We start from the raw sequence: 15,294 nt of genomic DNA, 5'->3' as shown, positions 1-15,294 counted from the left end.
TGAGATTTATGCCCAATTGCGGATCCAGATTCCCGGAACCCTACCGAAAAACACTAGAAGCCCTAGAAGATTGACTTTGTAGGGAGTAGCGTTTTACTTTTTCCTTTTTTTGGCTTGTCGTTTATACCGCTTCCGGTCGGCTACTATCGGTAGGAAACGGCTAAACGAAGTCGGAAGCAACAGAACACGGAAGCAGGGAAAAATTTTTTTCTTATAGTACATTGCTATTTTATACTATTTACCAATTATGTCGGATGCCTGATTCTATTTTTGCCTTGTTGACTCACAGACAAAAAAGTCATGCTTGAAGGTTCGGTGATTCAAGGTGCGTCGATCCTCAGTGGGCCTCGGAATGGCCCGACGGGGCGGAACCATGACGTTGTTCTAGAATGCGAAGACGCCTCCATACAAGAAGAGAGATTGTTGAGTACGGAGACTAAACACAACAATTGACCCGGCTATCAATTGCTCTTAGATGTGACTATATATATAATAACTACAGTACAAAACAACTGGAGTGCAAGAAGTTGGGAATTATTGATTGATGGCCGTGCCCTACCGAGTACTTCGTAGACTTTTGAGGCTCTGTTACTAACTTGGACTAAAAGGGAATAGTCAAAAAGAAGCAAAACTCGCGGCAGATCCATCGGCAAAGCAGGATGACTTCTGCTTACAAGAACAGAGAACAAGAGAAATCTGCAGTTTAGAAATCAAGAAGGATGTCATATTTGTAGGTCTCAATGCTCGCGGTTTATATGTGAACCCCCCCCAAAAACACCTCCAAGGAGCAGTCATGCTATAATTTTGACGATGTGTGCGCATTGTATGGATGTAGATACTTTCGAGAGTTGGATACTGCCAGATTCTTTCTTCCACCCCACCTTTGATGGTGTGCTATCATCAGATTGGGCGTTTACACCGCCACTTTGCGCCAGAGATGATGAATGGAAGAAGGGGACAATGGAATCAAGGAAGAAAGTGCTTCTCTTTACATAATCTGCTGTCTCCGTCTGGACTCATGATGATTGTTCATTGAGGGGCAGAACCGTGCTTATTAACAATGTCTGTTGGGCATGCCGTCACCTGACCAGTACCTCCAAGGCTGCATTGAGCTTTGCCCGTCTGAGACGAGGATAAATCTGTAAAGGAAAAACCCATCCCTAATGATCTTTATCGCTTTGAATTCACAGCCACAAGATATGATTGCTACCAGAGAGATAAATTTTGCGATCTGCTGGAAATTTTGTTGATTATTTTCTTTCTTTCCATCTACCAACCGAAACACGCTTCCCAGTTGAGTTCATTAGCTGATATCACCCCTTGCCTTACCTGCATCATAATAATGACAACCACATGAGAACGGCTCTTGGGTCAACTTGCCGAAAAGCTTATTCTCGAGTTTATCCTGGAGGTGTACGTAGTGCTCTGTATGGTTTGAGTAACCCCATAAACGGCATAAATGGACCGAGCAAGCATTTGTGGTCTACTCCGTAGACTGAGGGCTTCATCTAATAGCCTTACCACAGATCATGAATCGTGATAGATGAAGGATGATTTCTTCTGCAGCCATTTCGCAACAAAAACTGCTGATGCTACTGCAATTTGGGTCTAGGTCCCTGTCACAAAAATAATGAATCCCCTTGAGGCTTCTGATAAGGAGACTATCCAAATCGGTAATTGCTTTGGCTGCACTGGTGTTCCAAATTAAGGATGTGTGCTTCGATTAATATTGCAGGCATAATGTAGGGATGGATTCTGCGAGTATGCAGAGTCGATCCTCGTCTGCATTGTGCAGCGCACTACACTCTGGGTATCTGGCGTCGAAAGCGAACTACTCTCCAATCAGGAAATAGCCCGTAGATTAGAACTTGCAAGATTCTGAGTCATTGAAAAGGAGTTGGCAAAGAGTTCACCTCACTCACTCTCCTGGTCGTTATCTAAGATAACAGCAAGCGCTTGGTTATCATGTGCCACTAAGCCCTCTCGGGTAGATTTGCGTGTAGCCCGGCTGTGATGGGCTGACAACAAGCCTTGCCGCGCCTGGCGTCTCACGTCAAAGCAAAATTAGAACAGACTCCCTATATTTATTTGTGCCAAAATATTCTGACTTGGTTGAAACGGCCAGGCGCAGCCACACTCCTGGTGGCGCATCACCGACTCTCCGACAGAAGGCGCGATTCTGCGAGACGGGCAGCGGCAGCCCGCTGGGCCGGGGGGCTGAGCGGCTAAGCCGTTTGGCGCATCGTGCAGGCGGCCGTCGGCTTGGCGCCGGCCTGGCCCGCCACTATTGGATGATCTCTGGCGGCGTTCCTGGCCTAGCGGGCGTAGCGCCCCCCCGCTCCTGCTGTTCGCAGCATCCCGACCGTCGACTCCTGAATCCTGTTCCTGCCTGATGGGGAAGACGGTGCTGCCATGTGTCGCTCCTCCCAAACCACAGCGACATTCTGTCCGTCAGGAAACAGACTCCATCATGGCATAGAGTACCGTCCTCTGAAGCAGTCTGAAGCAGTCTTGTTCAGGAAGCGGTAATTTGTTCGAGGATGGCGAAGACAGCACCCATAGCATGTCCTCCGTATGTCCTCCGTATGTATCTGTACCACGCACCGAGCCAGGCGATCCAATGAAACAGCCCGCTTGTGCACTCCACTCCTCCGCCCTGTCTGGATTCTCCCTACTGGCGCCCTGTTGGCTCCATATCTGCACTAGGCTTCGGCCGCTGAACGCGATGAGGGTCCTGGTCAAGAAGGGGATTCCGGAACAGCACCGTTCGTCTCCTCTCTACGGTGTAGCCGTAGGCCCCGAACGGCCTAGCCCTCCTCGCTCTCATTTCACGTCTCGTTCTCTCGCTTCTCTGTGTCTTCTCCAACTCTTCATCCTACTACACCAACAGGAGTGCATCTCCAGCCGTTCATTCCCATTCTTCACACGCTCTCTTTTTCTGCTGGCCCCTGGCCGCCGTTCTTTTCCCGGGACGTCGATTGTCCCATTTCATTCTCTTGGTTCTTCTATCACCTGGGTCACTCGTTCGGTCTCGCACCCGAGGTCCTCCGGCCGCGTAGTCACCCGTTCTGTTTCCGGTTTAATGTTTGAATTCTGATAGATACTTGTCGCATCTTCTTCTATCTTGCCTTGACGATCCTGGAATGATCTGACATTTGCCATTTCGTCGAGATTCGAGTGTTGACACCTGAAAAGCACATGTTGGTTGTTTCGAAACAACCCTGATCGACAGCTGTTCTGCATCAATCAGTCAACTACGATTCCCCCAGATTCTCGAGTGCAGAATTGTTGAATCAACGAAGGCAAAATGCATCATCATTTGCATGCCAGGCACCATGCAATCCACCACCCGGAAAAGAGAATCGCCCGGCCAGAACCGGTGCCCCAGGACCGTATCCCTCATCTCACTGTTGTTCGAGAGACCCCAAGTTTTGTCAGAAGAGCAGCTCCCAGCTCAACCTGCGGATCCGATAACAACTCTCCGGCCTGTGAGAAACCCACCAGCTCGAACCTGACTACCACTTTACCCGTCGTTCTCGGAGCAGTGTAAGTCTAGATCTCGTTTACTCGCCGCTGGGAGCTCAACAACAAAAAGGGGGAGCCGGTACTGACCCAGATCTAGGATCCCGATCCTCTGTGCCGTGATCGTCTTGGTCATTCTACATAGACGACATGTGAGAAAGCTTCAACATGAGGATGCAAACGACAAGCACAAGTCGTTAGATTTTGGCATGGATTATGTAGAACCAGGTAAAGGGAAGGGCGGAAAGGGACCGGAGATGTCGACGACCGGCGAGAAGAGCTCACACAAACGCGGGGGAATGTCATTGGATATTGGCAACAGCCCTTATCTGCTTCCGCCTGGCCTCCACAATTCCAGGGAATCGTTGCGTTCACTTTCGCGATCGATTAGTATTGATGATGACAAGTATCGCCCTGCCACGAGCTTGGGCGCTGGCGACAATGCCTCTCTACGATCCTATCCAAAATGGGGTCAGGATGACGCCTCCAGTATTGCGGGATCGGCCAGACGTGCGCCGGTCGATGACATGCAACAAGGTCTTCTCCGGAATGCTCAGCGAATTTCGACGTCTACCCCGCCTCCTGAGGTTAAGCCTATGGACAACAATATTCACGGACCTATGAAGGCCGAGCCGGATCACATCCATACGGAAAACGGGCCGTCACGAAGCGTGGGCCGTGAAAATCCGTCTCCTGAAGCAGCTCAGCTGGCTCCGAGCCATGCTAGCGTCCACGGAGGGGATCTCCCCAAGGGCAACAATGACCTGGGGCCTGTCAGTCACAGCCAAGAACCGTCCTCGGATGCTCGCAAGGAAGACGCAGATCATCCGGCCAGCCCCGTCAAGGACGAAGGGCTTCCCGGACAAGCATTGACTACAAGAGATTCCGCTCTAGATGACTTCAATTTTTCATCCCATGAGCATGATTCGTCCCCCAGTCATCAGCCTATTCCAACGATTCAGGAAACCCCGGCTGCTTCTGGTTCTGCGGCTCCTCCCCGAATCTCACTTCCCATGAGTGATGGCGCCAGTGACTACGGAGATGATTCGAAGGCCGAGCCTGCAGCTCCGGCGGTCAATGTCTCTGCGGAAGAACCGCCCAAGCAGACAAACCGAGTCTCCCAGTCCGCCAATCGTCTCACGCAGAATTTCTCCAGCTTCGATGACGGTTTCGACCCGCACCGGTTGACCGTCGGTATTCGGCCTCTGCCTCCCGAAGATCCTTCGGACAATCCCGAACAGCGCGCCAACAGGATTCGGTCCTTTTACAAGGAATATTTTGACGACGCCAACAAGGGCGGTCAAGAAGAGTACTCGGAAGACTTTGGCCCCGAGTTCTATGAGGGCGTTGTATATGATCCCGCTACGGGAGACTACCTCACGGGACCACCCAAGCCGTTTGCTCAACCGGATGGTCGCCGCGCCATGACTCCTCCCCCGCGCTTTCAAGGACCCCCGAGGCATAGGGCGTCGAATTCCGTCGCTGGTAATTTCCGGCCTCCTCCCGGTCCTCGCGCTTTCTCGTCGGCTTCCGGTCGACTTGCAGCAGGACCGCGAGCACCTCGGAAGCCCGCCCCTCCTCCTGAGCCGCTTAAGGTTCTGCCATCTCCTCACATGCTCAAGGATGATAATATCACACCCATTGATTACGCTCCTGGAAAGACGATTAAAGACCAGAAGGAAGGCCGGCCAGACACTCCTAAGGGTGGGCTGCGTCCGTACACGCCAACGGTACCGGCCCATGTCCCCTTGGTTTCGGCGTTCGATGATCTCGCAGCCATACCGAGCCCGTAAGTTCCCTTATCTAGTCCTCTCTCCCCTTTCTGTCTGAATGGGATCGACTAACTGCTTTTTGTTGTAGTCATGCGCTGCGGAAATCGGGAGTGTACGGGACATTGGACTTTGCTCCACCCGTGCGATTTAAGAATAACGAGACGGGCAGTGACGCTGGCAGCATCCGCAGCAACCGAACCGGCATCTCGGCTACTCACCTTCACAACATCCGCACTGGTGCGTATCGGGTCAGTCGTCTCCCAGCAGACACTGTGGGTACAAAAGATGATATCGCATCCAGCCTGCGTCCCAAGTGGGATATACGCTAGACGCCGCAGCTGCCGGTTTGTTGCCGTCCATCTGTGCAATTTTCTTCGTTCCTAATGATGCTTTGTCACTACCCTTGCGGGTCACATCATGACTTGTTTTTGATCGGTCCAGTCCTTTACTCTATCTGATATATTGGGGTTGCAACTGTGGGTATTTAGGATATCGTTCCAATTTTTTGACGTCAATGGCGTACATAGACTACTGTGTATCATTACTTTTTCTTTTCTTTTCTTTTCTTTTTAGCCCTTACTCCGCTGCTGTGGCCGCTGACATCTCTCCTGACCTCATTTCCTGATGATGTGTTCCTTTTCGAGAACGGGCACTGCAGAACGAGAAGCGAGCGGATGCATCGAGAGCGGGTTCTGACTGCACCGCCAGGGATATTTTGGTTAAGGGTTCTTTTTTTTTTATATGTATTTTGTCTTGTCTTTACCAATCGGCCTTGGACGTTAGGAGTAGAGAGATCAGGGAGGTTTTTCTTTTCTTCGTCCGTCCGCGCTTGAAAGAACGCCGCTAGTGTATGCACTTTCGGTGAACATATATATAATTTACTGTGGATGGATAATTTCAATAATCATGGAGTTTCCAGTCTTTGACGGAACGTCAATTGACTGCTATCTCAGAGTCGCTACGCGACCGCCGTGTTTCTCATTTTTGGCAGGCTCTAGATGTGGCTTGTGAGGATCCAGCTAGATAATCCCCACGTATTTAAGTTACCATGAGATCACCACTCTCCGCCATGCTATTCGCATGATAATTGGTACGGAGGGTTGGGCTGCGAATGAGACAATTACCTGCAGATTACTCTGTATTCCGTGCTGTTTGTCTCTTTCTGAACTGGGATAATAATGCATTGAAGGGATCCAGCCCAGTGGCCAATTACGTCCACTGGAGGAGGGCTGTTAGGTAATGCTGGATGCAATCATGTGCCTGCGTGGTGTGAGGGCTGCCGAATTTGGAATCGCGGCTTACTAAGCGGTCTGGTTCCTCGCGGGTCCGCATGCCGAGCGATTGGAGTTTCAATAATTAGAAGCACTGTAACGGCGTTCGGGTACGGTAAAACTCTAACCTGCACTTGGCGAGCTGATTCAAAAGTACTTCCGAGAACTTAGAGGTTGGCCTCATGACATCAAGTGCTGCGTTGCGACTTGCAAGTCCAATGATTGCTGGCGCCCTACTGCATGGAGCTGTATGTTGCTGACCTCATCTTTCGTACGTTTTGATCCACAGGCCGCAGACTTGTTTGTTGTCTTAGCGGCTGTGCAAGTGCTGCTCGTAGATTCCCTAGAGAATATTCCTGTTATTCTTATTATTCGGCACGTGTCAAAGACAATGTCTTTCTTAAGGTGTGGAAAATCCCATAACTAGAATCGAAAAAAACTGTAAACAACCTAGTGTTGCAATTGCGATTACCCGCCCATGCGACGCAATTGGGCCACCTGGAAAGTTTTCCAATCCCATGGTCTGCGCAATTGATTTCCGTTACGGTTTGGAACCCTGGTACATTACAAGCAAGGTTCCAGTCTAGTAGATTTTTTTTTATCTCGATCAAAGCTCAAAGCATTGTTGTTCGTTTATTGCTGCAACGCTGGACGGTTGTTTCCGTCCAGATCGCGGTGGGTCAACAAAGGCGTGCCTGTTGAACTGTTCGCGGGCTCCATGGGGTCGATCCTGTCCGCATGAGATACAAGATGGATCATGGAAGGCTTCGAAGAATGTACAGTACAGACTTCGATCAGATCCGATCCCATCACCCACCCGGTCAATGGGCTTCACAAATGACGAAACGGGTCGCCGAGGCCAGCCACGCAGCTGCTGGGCTGAGCCCGGGCAGGTTCCGGTAGCGATTGGTTCGCTGTGCACAGCCGCACTGGGTTTAGCAGGCGTTAGTAGTTTCTAGTGCTTTTCCACCTCCAATTGCTTCCGTGTTTTTCTGGACTCTCTGCAGCCCATCTCCACTCCTCCCCTCTGGATGGCAGTCGTAATAATAACTCGTCCATAGCGCCCGGCCACGCCGTTCTCCCTCCTCCCCCAGGCACCTGGGCTAATCATCACTCCAAGTGTCTACGCGGCCATAATAAGCGACCTTCAGAAGCCGGAGCCCTCTATCGCCCCCCTTCTTGCTCCCCTGGGCCGTGGTTACAGTCCTGCGGTCTGCCGTCGTCTTTTTCTCGAACGTCTTGTAACTCCGCACGCTAATTCTCAGGGGAACCATCGCTTGTCTCGTCGTTCCCTCGCACCCCTCTAGGCCCCCAATCCACCAGCCCCGTGCTCCGCTATCCTTTTCCCTCACTCGCGTCCGGGTTCCACCATTGACTCTCACTCTTATCAGCAATCTGCTCGGTGCTCTTAGGAAGCTTCTGGTGTGCTGCCTCCATACATGGTCGGACGGTGAATTGCACCGGGCAGTCACTCGTTAGCTCGCCTCTCGCGGCGGACTGTCTGCGCGCGCAGACATCGCAGCTCATCAACTCCTGCCTTTCGTGCTGCTGTCGCATAGATGCAAATTCCTGTTCACTCCTACCCATGTCTGTCGACCGTGTGCCTTCCAATTGACAGCCATCCTGCACCGTATACGGGAAACACCTGATTGGAGACGACGCGTGCTGCCGTTTGTTCTGGCTGGGTGCAGAGCTTGAGGATCCTGGTAATCCATCATCTGCATCGGGAGGAGTTTTTATAGCGCAAAGTCGAGGAATTATTAAGGCAGTTGAGCTCCAAGAGACTCGGCCGTTTTCGGATTATCGCTCTGCTCCCGCCAAGATATTTTTTACGTTCCTTCAAGATGGCTGCGAATCCTGGAAGTATGAGACACCCGTCCTTTGTGCTCCCTTTTGCCAGTTGGACATTCAATGGATGCTAACCTTATCTTTTAAATGATTGACAGCCTCCGCAGTAGCTCCAGTGGCGACCACGCCGCCAGCTCAGCAGACACCGTCAGCGTCGCCAGGGTCAGCAACTCCAACAACCTCCTCATCATCAACGACATCAGAAAGCTCCACATCCAGCACCACGTCCACTACCACATCGACAAGCACGTCTTCTTCGACATCAGAAACTTCGTCAACTCCGCCGCCGCCAACGACGACGCCTACACCTGTTATTACACAAGCCACATCGATGGTCACGTTAACTACGTCGAATGGTGGCGCTCTGACGACTATCATCATCACGTCGACCGCTTCACCAGAACCGACAGACACACAGTCGCGCAGTAACTCGGCGACAGCAACTGCAACAAGCGGAGCGGCCTTGCCTACAGTTTCGGATGCCTCTCAGTCTTCCGGCGGGCTCTCGGCTGGTGGGACGATAGCAGTCGCCGTGGTGGTGCCTGTTGCCTCTGTTACGCTTATTATCTGTGTTCTAATTTGGTGGTGGAGAAAGCACAAGGCCAAGAAACTGGCTGAGGAGCAACGTCGGAAGGAAGTGGAGGAATATGGGTTCAACCCGAACAACGATCCGACTCTGCCAGGCATGGCCAGCACGTATGGCGAGAGTGAGTCCAATTCGGGATATCGAGGCTGGGGAACGACCTCCAACCCCCGCAAACCGTCCACCAATCTTTCAAGCGGAGTTGGCTTGGCCATGTCGGAGAATGGAAGCGCAGGGTACCATCACCATGCCGCTTCTCCAAGCGACGGAACGGTGCAATATTCCGATGGCCAAGGAAGACCCGAGTCTGGTGATGCCGATGCTCTGGCCGCGCTGGGGACTGGACCTGCTGCATCGAACAATCGGACTACCGATATTCACCGCGGCCCGTCGAATGCGTCCTCCACGTATTCGGCCGGCAACCACTCGGAGGGTTCGGAGGATGGCCACATGGCAAGTTCCCCTCCTGGCGCACACTATTACGATGAGGGGAACCCTTACTACAACGATATTCACGGCCAAGGTCCGTACGACCACGGATATGGAGGCGCACCCCCAGTCATTCGGGATGTTCAAGCACGGCGGAACACTCGGATCGAAAACCCGACCATCTTCCCCCAGCAAGGCAATGCAGGTATTGCTCAGAATTTCTAGAGGCCCCTCTGGAGTGCCGCATGCTACATTGCCATCCGCATCCCCTTTCCGCTCTTTCTGTTGACGCTGGGAAGGCCTAATCATCGACTACGGCTCGTTTTTTCTTTCGTTGTCGATCGTTTATCGCATGTTGTGATTCGTACTGGTAGCTTTAATGTGCGAGTCTCTCCCTTGGTCCACAAGGCCTCCATCCGCTCCGATCGAAGCCTATCCTTTGCCTGATTCCCAGCGAATTCGTGATTCCTTTCTTTCCTTTTTTTTCCCCTCTCCCGACTTTACTTCTGTTCTTGCATGTAACGATTCTTTTGCCGTTGTGTCATTTAATTTTGATCATATTTCATGGATACTTTGCGCACTGCACAGATTATTTCCCTTTCTTGTGGATCTTGTCTTGCACACTGCATATTCTGCTGTGATTCGAAAAAAAGTTATCCTTCGCTTTTTTTTTTCTTCTCCTTCGCTGTCATTTTTACCATGTAACACGAGGTCTCTGTTGCCGTCCGGTTTTGGAAGATATGCTCGGGGACTTGTAGCCATACATACGATTCAATCGTTCTTGTGTTTCCTATTGTTTGGGCAGAATCGAAGTTGGAATGCAGGCTCCATGGTCACGTCCGTCGATGTATGTATGTAGGTACAGTTAATCCCGGTTATTAAATGTTCGTTTCGACCTGAATTGAGGCTGTAATCGTAGCGATCTGTGTTTAGCGCCAGATCTCCGAGGCTTTAGCGCGGGCCGTTGGAGCGTCCGGCAGGCTGGAACGTGCTGCAGGCGGCGACGGCGATTGGTGCGCCGCGGCGTCGTCCATCGTCCATCGCCGGCAGATCGAGAGACAGTCGTCGAGCTCTCCCAGCAGCCGGCCAGTGCTTGCCAGCTTGCCCAGTGCCTCCCTGCCTCGTCCTGCTGAGGCGCTTTTGCCGCCCCGTGCCCCGCAGCATTCTGTTCTTGCAGAGACTCAGCCCCTCGGATCTCTCGTCTCTCGCGCATCCTCGATCCGGCGCTGGTTCCTGGCCGACTTACTGCATCGGCTGAGTCAACCTCTGCATCAATCGCTCGCTTCAGAAGCATTCCCGGACCGTGTGCCTTTTCTCGCTCGCTTGTCGCGCAACTGCTCCAGTTTTCCGGCCTGGTCAGCCCTTGTGGGACATTTTCTGCTGCATAAGAAGAGCACGAAGAATCCTCACTGCCCGCGGCACACCACTGACGTCGCGCCCCTCCAACAAGCCAACGACGGATCTTCGCTTCCTGTGCAACCCTGTGTGCTATGGACGCTGTTTAATTTGCAATGATTTTGTAGCCCCGTCCGTGCCGCCTGCCCATTTTCTTGCTGTCACCTGGACCCTGCGGGCCTGGCCTATTATTCTTTGCCTCGGTTCCATCTCCTGCGGTATCTCTGGAATTGGACAGGTACTGCGCTGGGGGTTGTCTGTGTGTGTGTATGCGCACATTCAAGTGACCCGCTCGCTGTCCCTGACGAAAGTCTCATGCGGTTGCAGTCCTATTCGTCGCTCTCTTCTCTATCGCTCGTCTTGTCCGTTCTGTCTCCGTCCTACCAGACGTGTGAAGGACCTGGCTAGAGGGGAATCGAGTATTTAGGCCCTTCCGTGCGCTGCTGGCCACTCCACCATGTACGTTTCCCCCGTGCAGCTCCGATCCCTGCGAGGCTTCAATGCGCAGACATAGCGGTTGGAGTGGACAGTTCGGGGGAAAAAAATGGGGATCTCGCTGTTGCAAGAGAGTAGCAGGCGTTTACCCACCTGTTTTTGTCGGATACTGATTCCTATGGTGTCTGTGCAGGAAGTTCGGAAAGCAGATTCAGCGTAGGCAGCTCGACCTCCCCGAGTATGCCGCCAGCTTTGTCAACTATAAAGCCCTGAAGAAGGCAAGCATTCCAACCTTGCGCCATGCGATAGCCACTCAACGTCACTCTGCTGCTAACTTCTTCGTCTTCAGCTCATCAAGCAGCTGAGCGCAACCCCGACGATCCCTGCTCAAGGTGCCACGAATGTCACCCAAGACCCGCTTGATCCGCAAGCCGCTTTGCGGGCAAACAAAGAAGTATTCTTCTTTCGATTAGTATGTGTCCCATATCTAGAATAACTACGAGTCGCGTGCTAATGGATTACCTGCAGGAACGCGAGATTGAAAAGGTCAATGCCTTCTATCTACAGAAAGAAGCAGAGGTGAGATATTCCGTCAATGCCGGCATGAGTCCGTGCGGCGGCTGATCCTGGGAAACAGTTCTCCCTACGGTTGAAGACGCTTCTTGATAAAAAACGGGTGGTCCAGTCCCGTACAGTGTCGAACTCCAAGGCTCCTGCCAACTTCGTTTCCCTGTTTGAAGGCTTCCAGCAATTTGACAGCGACTTGAACAAGCTTCAGGTAAGACCGATATCCATAAGACAAGCTTAGGACCCGAAAACTCACAAATGGGGGGGGGGAAAAAAGCAATTCGTCGAAGTCAATGAGACTGCTGTATCAAAAATACTTAAAAAGGTTCGTCGATTTATGGTGGGATACTGGGCTTGCTCGGTTCGCGATGTGGCTGACGAGAACGGTAGTGGGATAAAACCTCAAAGGTCCGAACTTGGTGTCCTCCTTCTTGATCGATCGCAATCCTGTCCTTGGATGGTCTTGCTAATACTGCCTTTAGTCCCGGATGAAGGAGCTGTACCTCCATCGGGCGGTCGAGGTTCAACCCTGCTTCAACAGAGAAGTGCTCCGTGATTTGTCAGATCGAGCAACGACTACACGGTTAGAGCTGGAAGCGTGGGCCGAAGGCGAGAACATCCAATTCGATGCCGCCCGTCCCTCCGAGCGAACAGGAACGGGACAGCATGTCGGAAGTGAGGAGGATGAGTCGGATCTGCAAGTCCTTCAGACTTCGGCTGCTTCGGGAAATCCGCAGATACTGCGTGAGTGGCTCGTGAAGCTCCAGTCGTCCCCGGACGGTAGGGATCGAACAACGCGACTGTTTCTGGCTGCCATCAATGAGTTCTCAGATGATATTCTTTCTATTCTGCTTGACAGTGGCCTGGTGGATCTTCATGCGGAAGACGATATCAACGGACGCAACTGTCTTCACGAGGCCGCTATCTCCGGCCGGAACTTTGTCTTTAAAGCCGGTCTGTCTGGAGGTGTTGATATCTCAAGGTCTGACGTGTACGGCAGAATTCCGCTTCATTACGCCTGTATGCACGGCCGGGTGGAAATGGTGAGTGATCTACTCGCGGCAGGGCCTGAGACGGTGAATATGTTGGATCACGATAATTTTACGCCACTTATCCATAGCATCGTGCGAGATCAGCTGGCTTGCGCAGAGCAACTCCTGCGCAACAAGGCGAGGATTGACCCCGCCTCTGAATCCGACCACATCCCGCTCAACTTGGCTTGCCAGCACGGGTCGATACCCATTGTCAAGATGCTCCTCGAAAGAAACGCATCCCTGCTCCCAGATGCCGAGGGTCTCTACCCCCAGCATCTGGTGGCCCGGTCCGGTCGATCTCCTGAACTCCTGCTGCTCCTCAAAAACCACGGGGCCGACCTCAATCAGAAAGACAAATTGTATCAATGGACGCCCCTGTTTCATGCGGCAAGTGAGGGCTGCGTGGACTGTCTGCGGACTCTATTGGAGCTAGAAGTCGACACCTCCGTTGTGGACGAGAAGGGCCTCTCCGCAATGTATTACGCCGCGTGGGAAGGGCACCTCGAGTGCATGGTCCTTCTGTGGTCGAATCGCGCCAATTCAAGACTTCCACATCGGCCTCTGGATGTTCTCAGCGGCCTGCAACGCGGAGGGTTGACATCGGCACCAGACGAGATTCCGACCGAAACAGCTATGTCGCCTGACATGGAGGCCGCAGACGGTATCCCGGATCTGTCCCTTCCACCACCCATCATACCCTTGCGTCGTTACGGACATAATTTCCTGGATACCAAAGCATTTATCCAAATCTACTTCGACCCATCGGGTCCCGGGTCCATTGTATTCGACCACACTGGCCGCTATCCGGCCGCTCGGCTGACCATGTCTTCCAAGCTGTCCGATGTGATTCCACGGACCATTATGCTTCCTATCCAGGAAGACTCCCGAACGGTATCCTTCCAGGTCGACAACCTTGAGACGTTTGCCATTGATTTCGAGATTTTCCCAACGTTTGGCTCCAAGGTGATAGCCAAGACAGTTGCCCTACCGTATTTGTTTGCGGCGGAAAATTCGAGCGCGGGGTCCTGCTGCTTGCCATTGTTTGATCCCAGGCTTAGGTCAATTGGTCATATCCGCTTTAACTTCCAGGTCATCAAACCGTACTACGGTGACCCCCTCGAGATCACGCACTTTGCCACATACTGGAAGGCAACCAGCGCCATTGACTCGGATCACAACGGGCTGATCACTGGCTCCAGTCTTTCTGGAGACTACGTTCAGCTTTTTGTTCAGCTCACAAAGGACCGGCATCCGGTCTTGCATCCATTATTTGCTCTTGACCATCATGGTATCGACATACCCATCTGCTCTCTAACTTATGAACAATTTACGGCCATTGGTCAAGCAAGGGGCGTCGATCGCCTTTCAATACTCGAGTCGCTGCATGACAAAACCGCTGACGATATCGCTGAGATTCACCAACAACTTGCTACATCATTCCTGTCCTTGCGGGATGTACTCAATCACCTCCCTGTTGGGATCCACGTGAATCTCTCTATCCTTTACCCATCCATGGCTGAAGAGCAGAGACTGGGCATGACATCCTTGGCCGACATTAACAGCTTTGCGGATGCTATACTCACTGTTGTCTTTGACCACGCGCGAGCTTCTCGAGAGAAAAATCCTGATTTTATGCGGTCGGTCGTCTTCACATCATACAATCCCAATATCTGTACAGCATTGAATTGGAAACAACCCAACTGTAAGTATTGTATCCTTGTCTTTAGAGGCTATGTTCATCTGATTGACTCTGCCACAGACCCAGTTCTTCTATGCAACGATCTGGGGCAGATCAGTGATTTTACCGGCGACGTGGAAGCGCAATCTGCGGTTCAGTCCAGTGGTCGTGCTTCGATGTCAATAAAGGAGTCCGCGCGAATAGCTCAGAGCAATAACTTTATGGGATTGATATGTCGGTCAAGTCTATTGGTATGTCAATTTCTCTCTCTGTTGTTTCAATTCTTATAGGAAATTGATCGCTGACCTTGATTCGCTATGCAGAATGTGATGCCAGCACTTGTAGAAACCATCAAGGAACTGGGACTCGTGCTTGTGGCAGACACCTCCGACGAGGTTGATGGAAAGCCAACTCGACCCAGTGCTCTGGCGACAGCCAACGCAATGGGCGTTGCTGCTGAGTGGGCATACCGGATGCCCGAGGGCGTCAATGGCGTGATGAAAGCCAACGGTGTCTTGAGGTTTAACGACACTATTGACATGTGATGTTACTTTGCTCTTCCCATCTTCCTTCTTCATCCCATCTGGCCTTGTTTATTACCTATATAATTGTATTTCCCTTTTTTGGGTTACGAAAAAGGATTCAGTGTAGCCATCATAGTATTGGGCCTTTGTTCCGGTATATCATCTATTTTTGTCTGTGGGAGGCTTTGTGATTTTTTTTTTGCTACGCATTTTCAATACCACTATGACCTGTTCTC

The 15,294-nt window shown here is 51.8% G+C and overlaps 3 protein-coding genes across 3 annotated transcripts; all 3 read left to right on the top strand.

Annotated features, from left to right (window-relative positions):
• Positions 1 to 3,307: 3,307 nt before the first annotated feature.
• Positions 3,308 to 5,623, top strand: T310_6020 (uncharacterized protein; the record flags this gene model as incomplete). Its single annotated transcript, XM_013471144.1, has 3 exons — positions 3,308 to 3,546; positions 3,623 to 5,311; positions 5,383 to 5,623. 3 exons carry the CDS (start codon positions 3,308 to 3,310, stop codon positions 5,621 to 5,623), a joined length of 2,169 nt encoding a protein of 722 aa, XP_013326598.1.
• Positions 5,624 to 8,409: 2,786 nt separating this feature from the next.
• Positions 8,410 to 9,650, top strand: T310_6019 (uncharacterized protein; the record flags this gene model as incomplete). Its single annotated transcript, XM_013471143.1, has 2 exons — positions 8,410 to 8,428; positions 8,512 to 9,650. The coding sequence occupies 2 exons, from the start codon at positions 8,410 to 8,412 to the stop codon at positions 9,648 to 9,650; spliced, it is 1,158 nt and encodes a 385-aa protein (XP_013326597.1).
• Positions 9,651 to 10,254: 604 nt separating this feature from the next.
• On the top strand, positions 10,255 to 15,079 carry T310_6018 (uncharacterized protein; the record flags this gene model as incomplete). The annotated part of the gene is made up of 10 exons (XM_013471142.1): positions 10,255 to 10,272; positions 10,359 to 10,908; positions 10,949 to 11,079; positions 11,605 to 11,727; positions 11,784 to 11,834; positions 11,941 to 12,033; positions 12,064 to 12,147; positions 12,305 to 14,558; positions 14,622 to 14,785; positions 14,858 to 15,079. 10 exons carry the CDS (start codon positions 10,255 to 10,257, stop codon positions 15,077 to 15,079), a joined length of 3,690 nt encoding a protein of 1,229 aa, XP_013326596.1.
• Positions 15,080 to 15,294: the final 215 nt, after the last annotated feature.

This window comes from Rasamsonia emersonii (assembly GCF_000968595.1).
Source record: "Rasamsonia emersonii CBS 393.64 chromosome Unknown ctg1118621760356, whole genome shotgun sequence".
Classification (NCBI taxonomy): domain Eukaryota; kingdom Fungi; phylum Ascomycota; class Eurotiomycetes; order Eurotiales; family Trichocomaceae; genus Rasamsonia; species Rasamsonia emersonii.
This window is presented reverse-complemented; position numbering and strand designations above follow the sequence as displayed.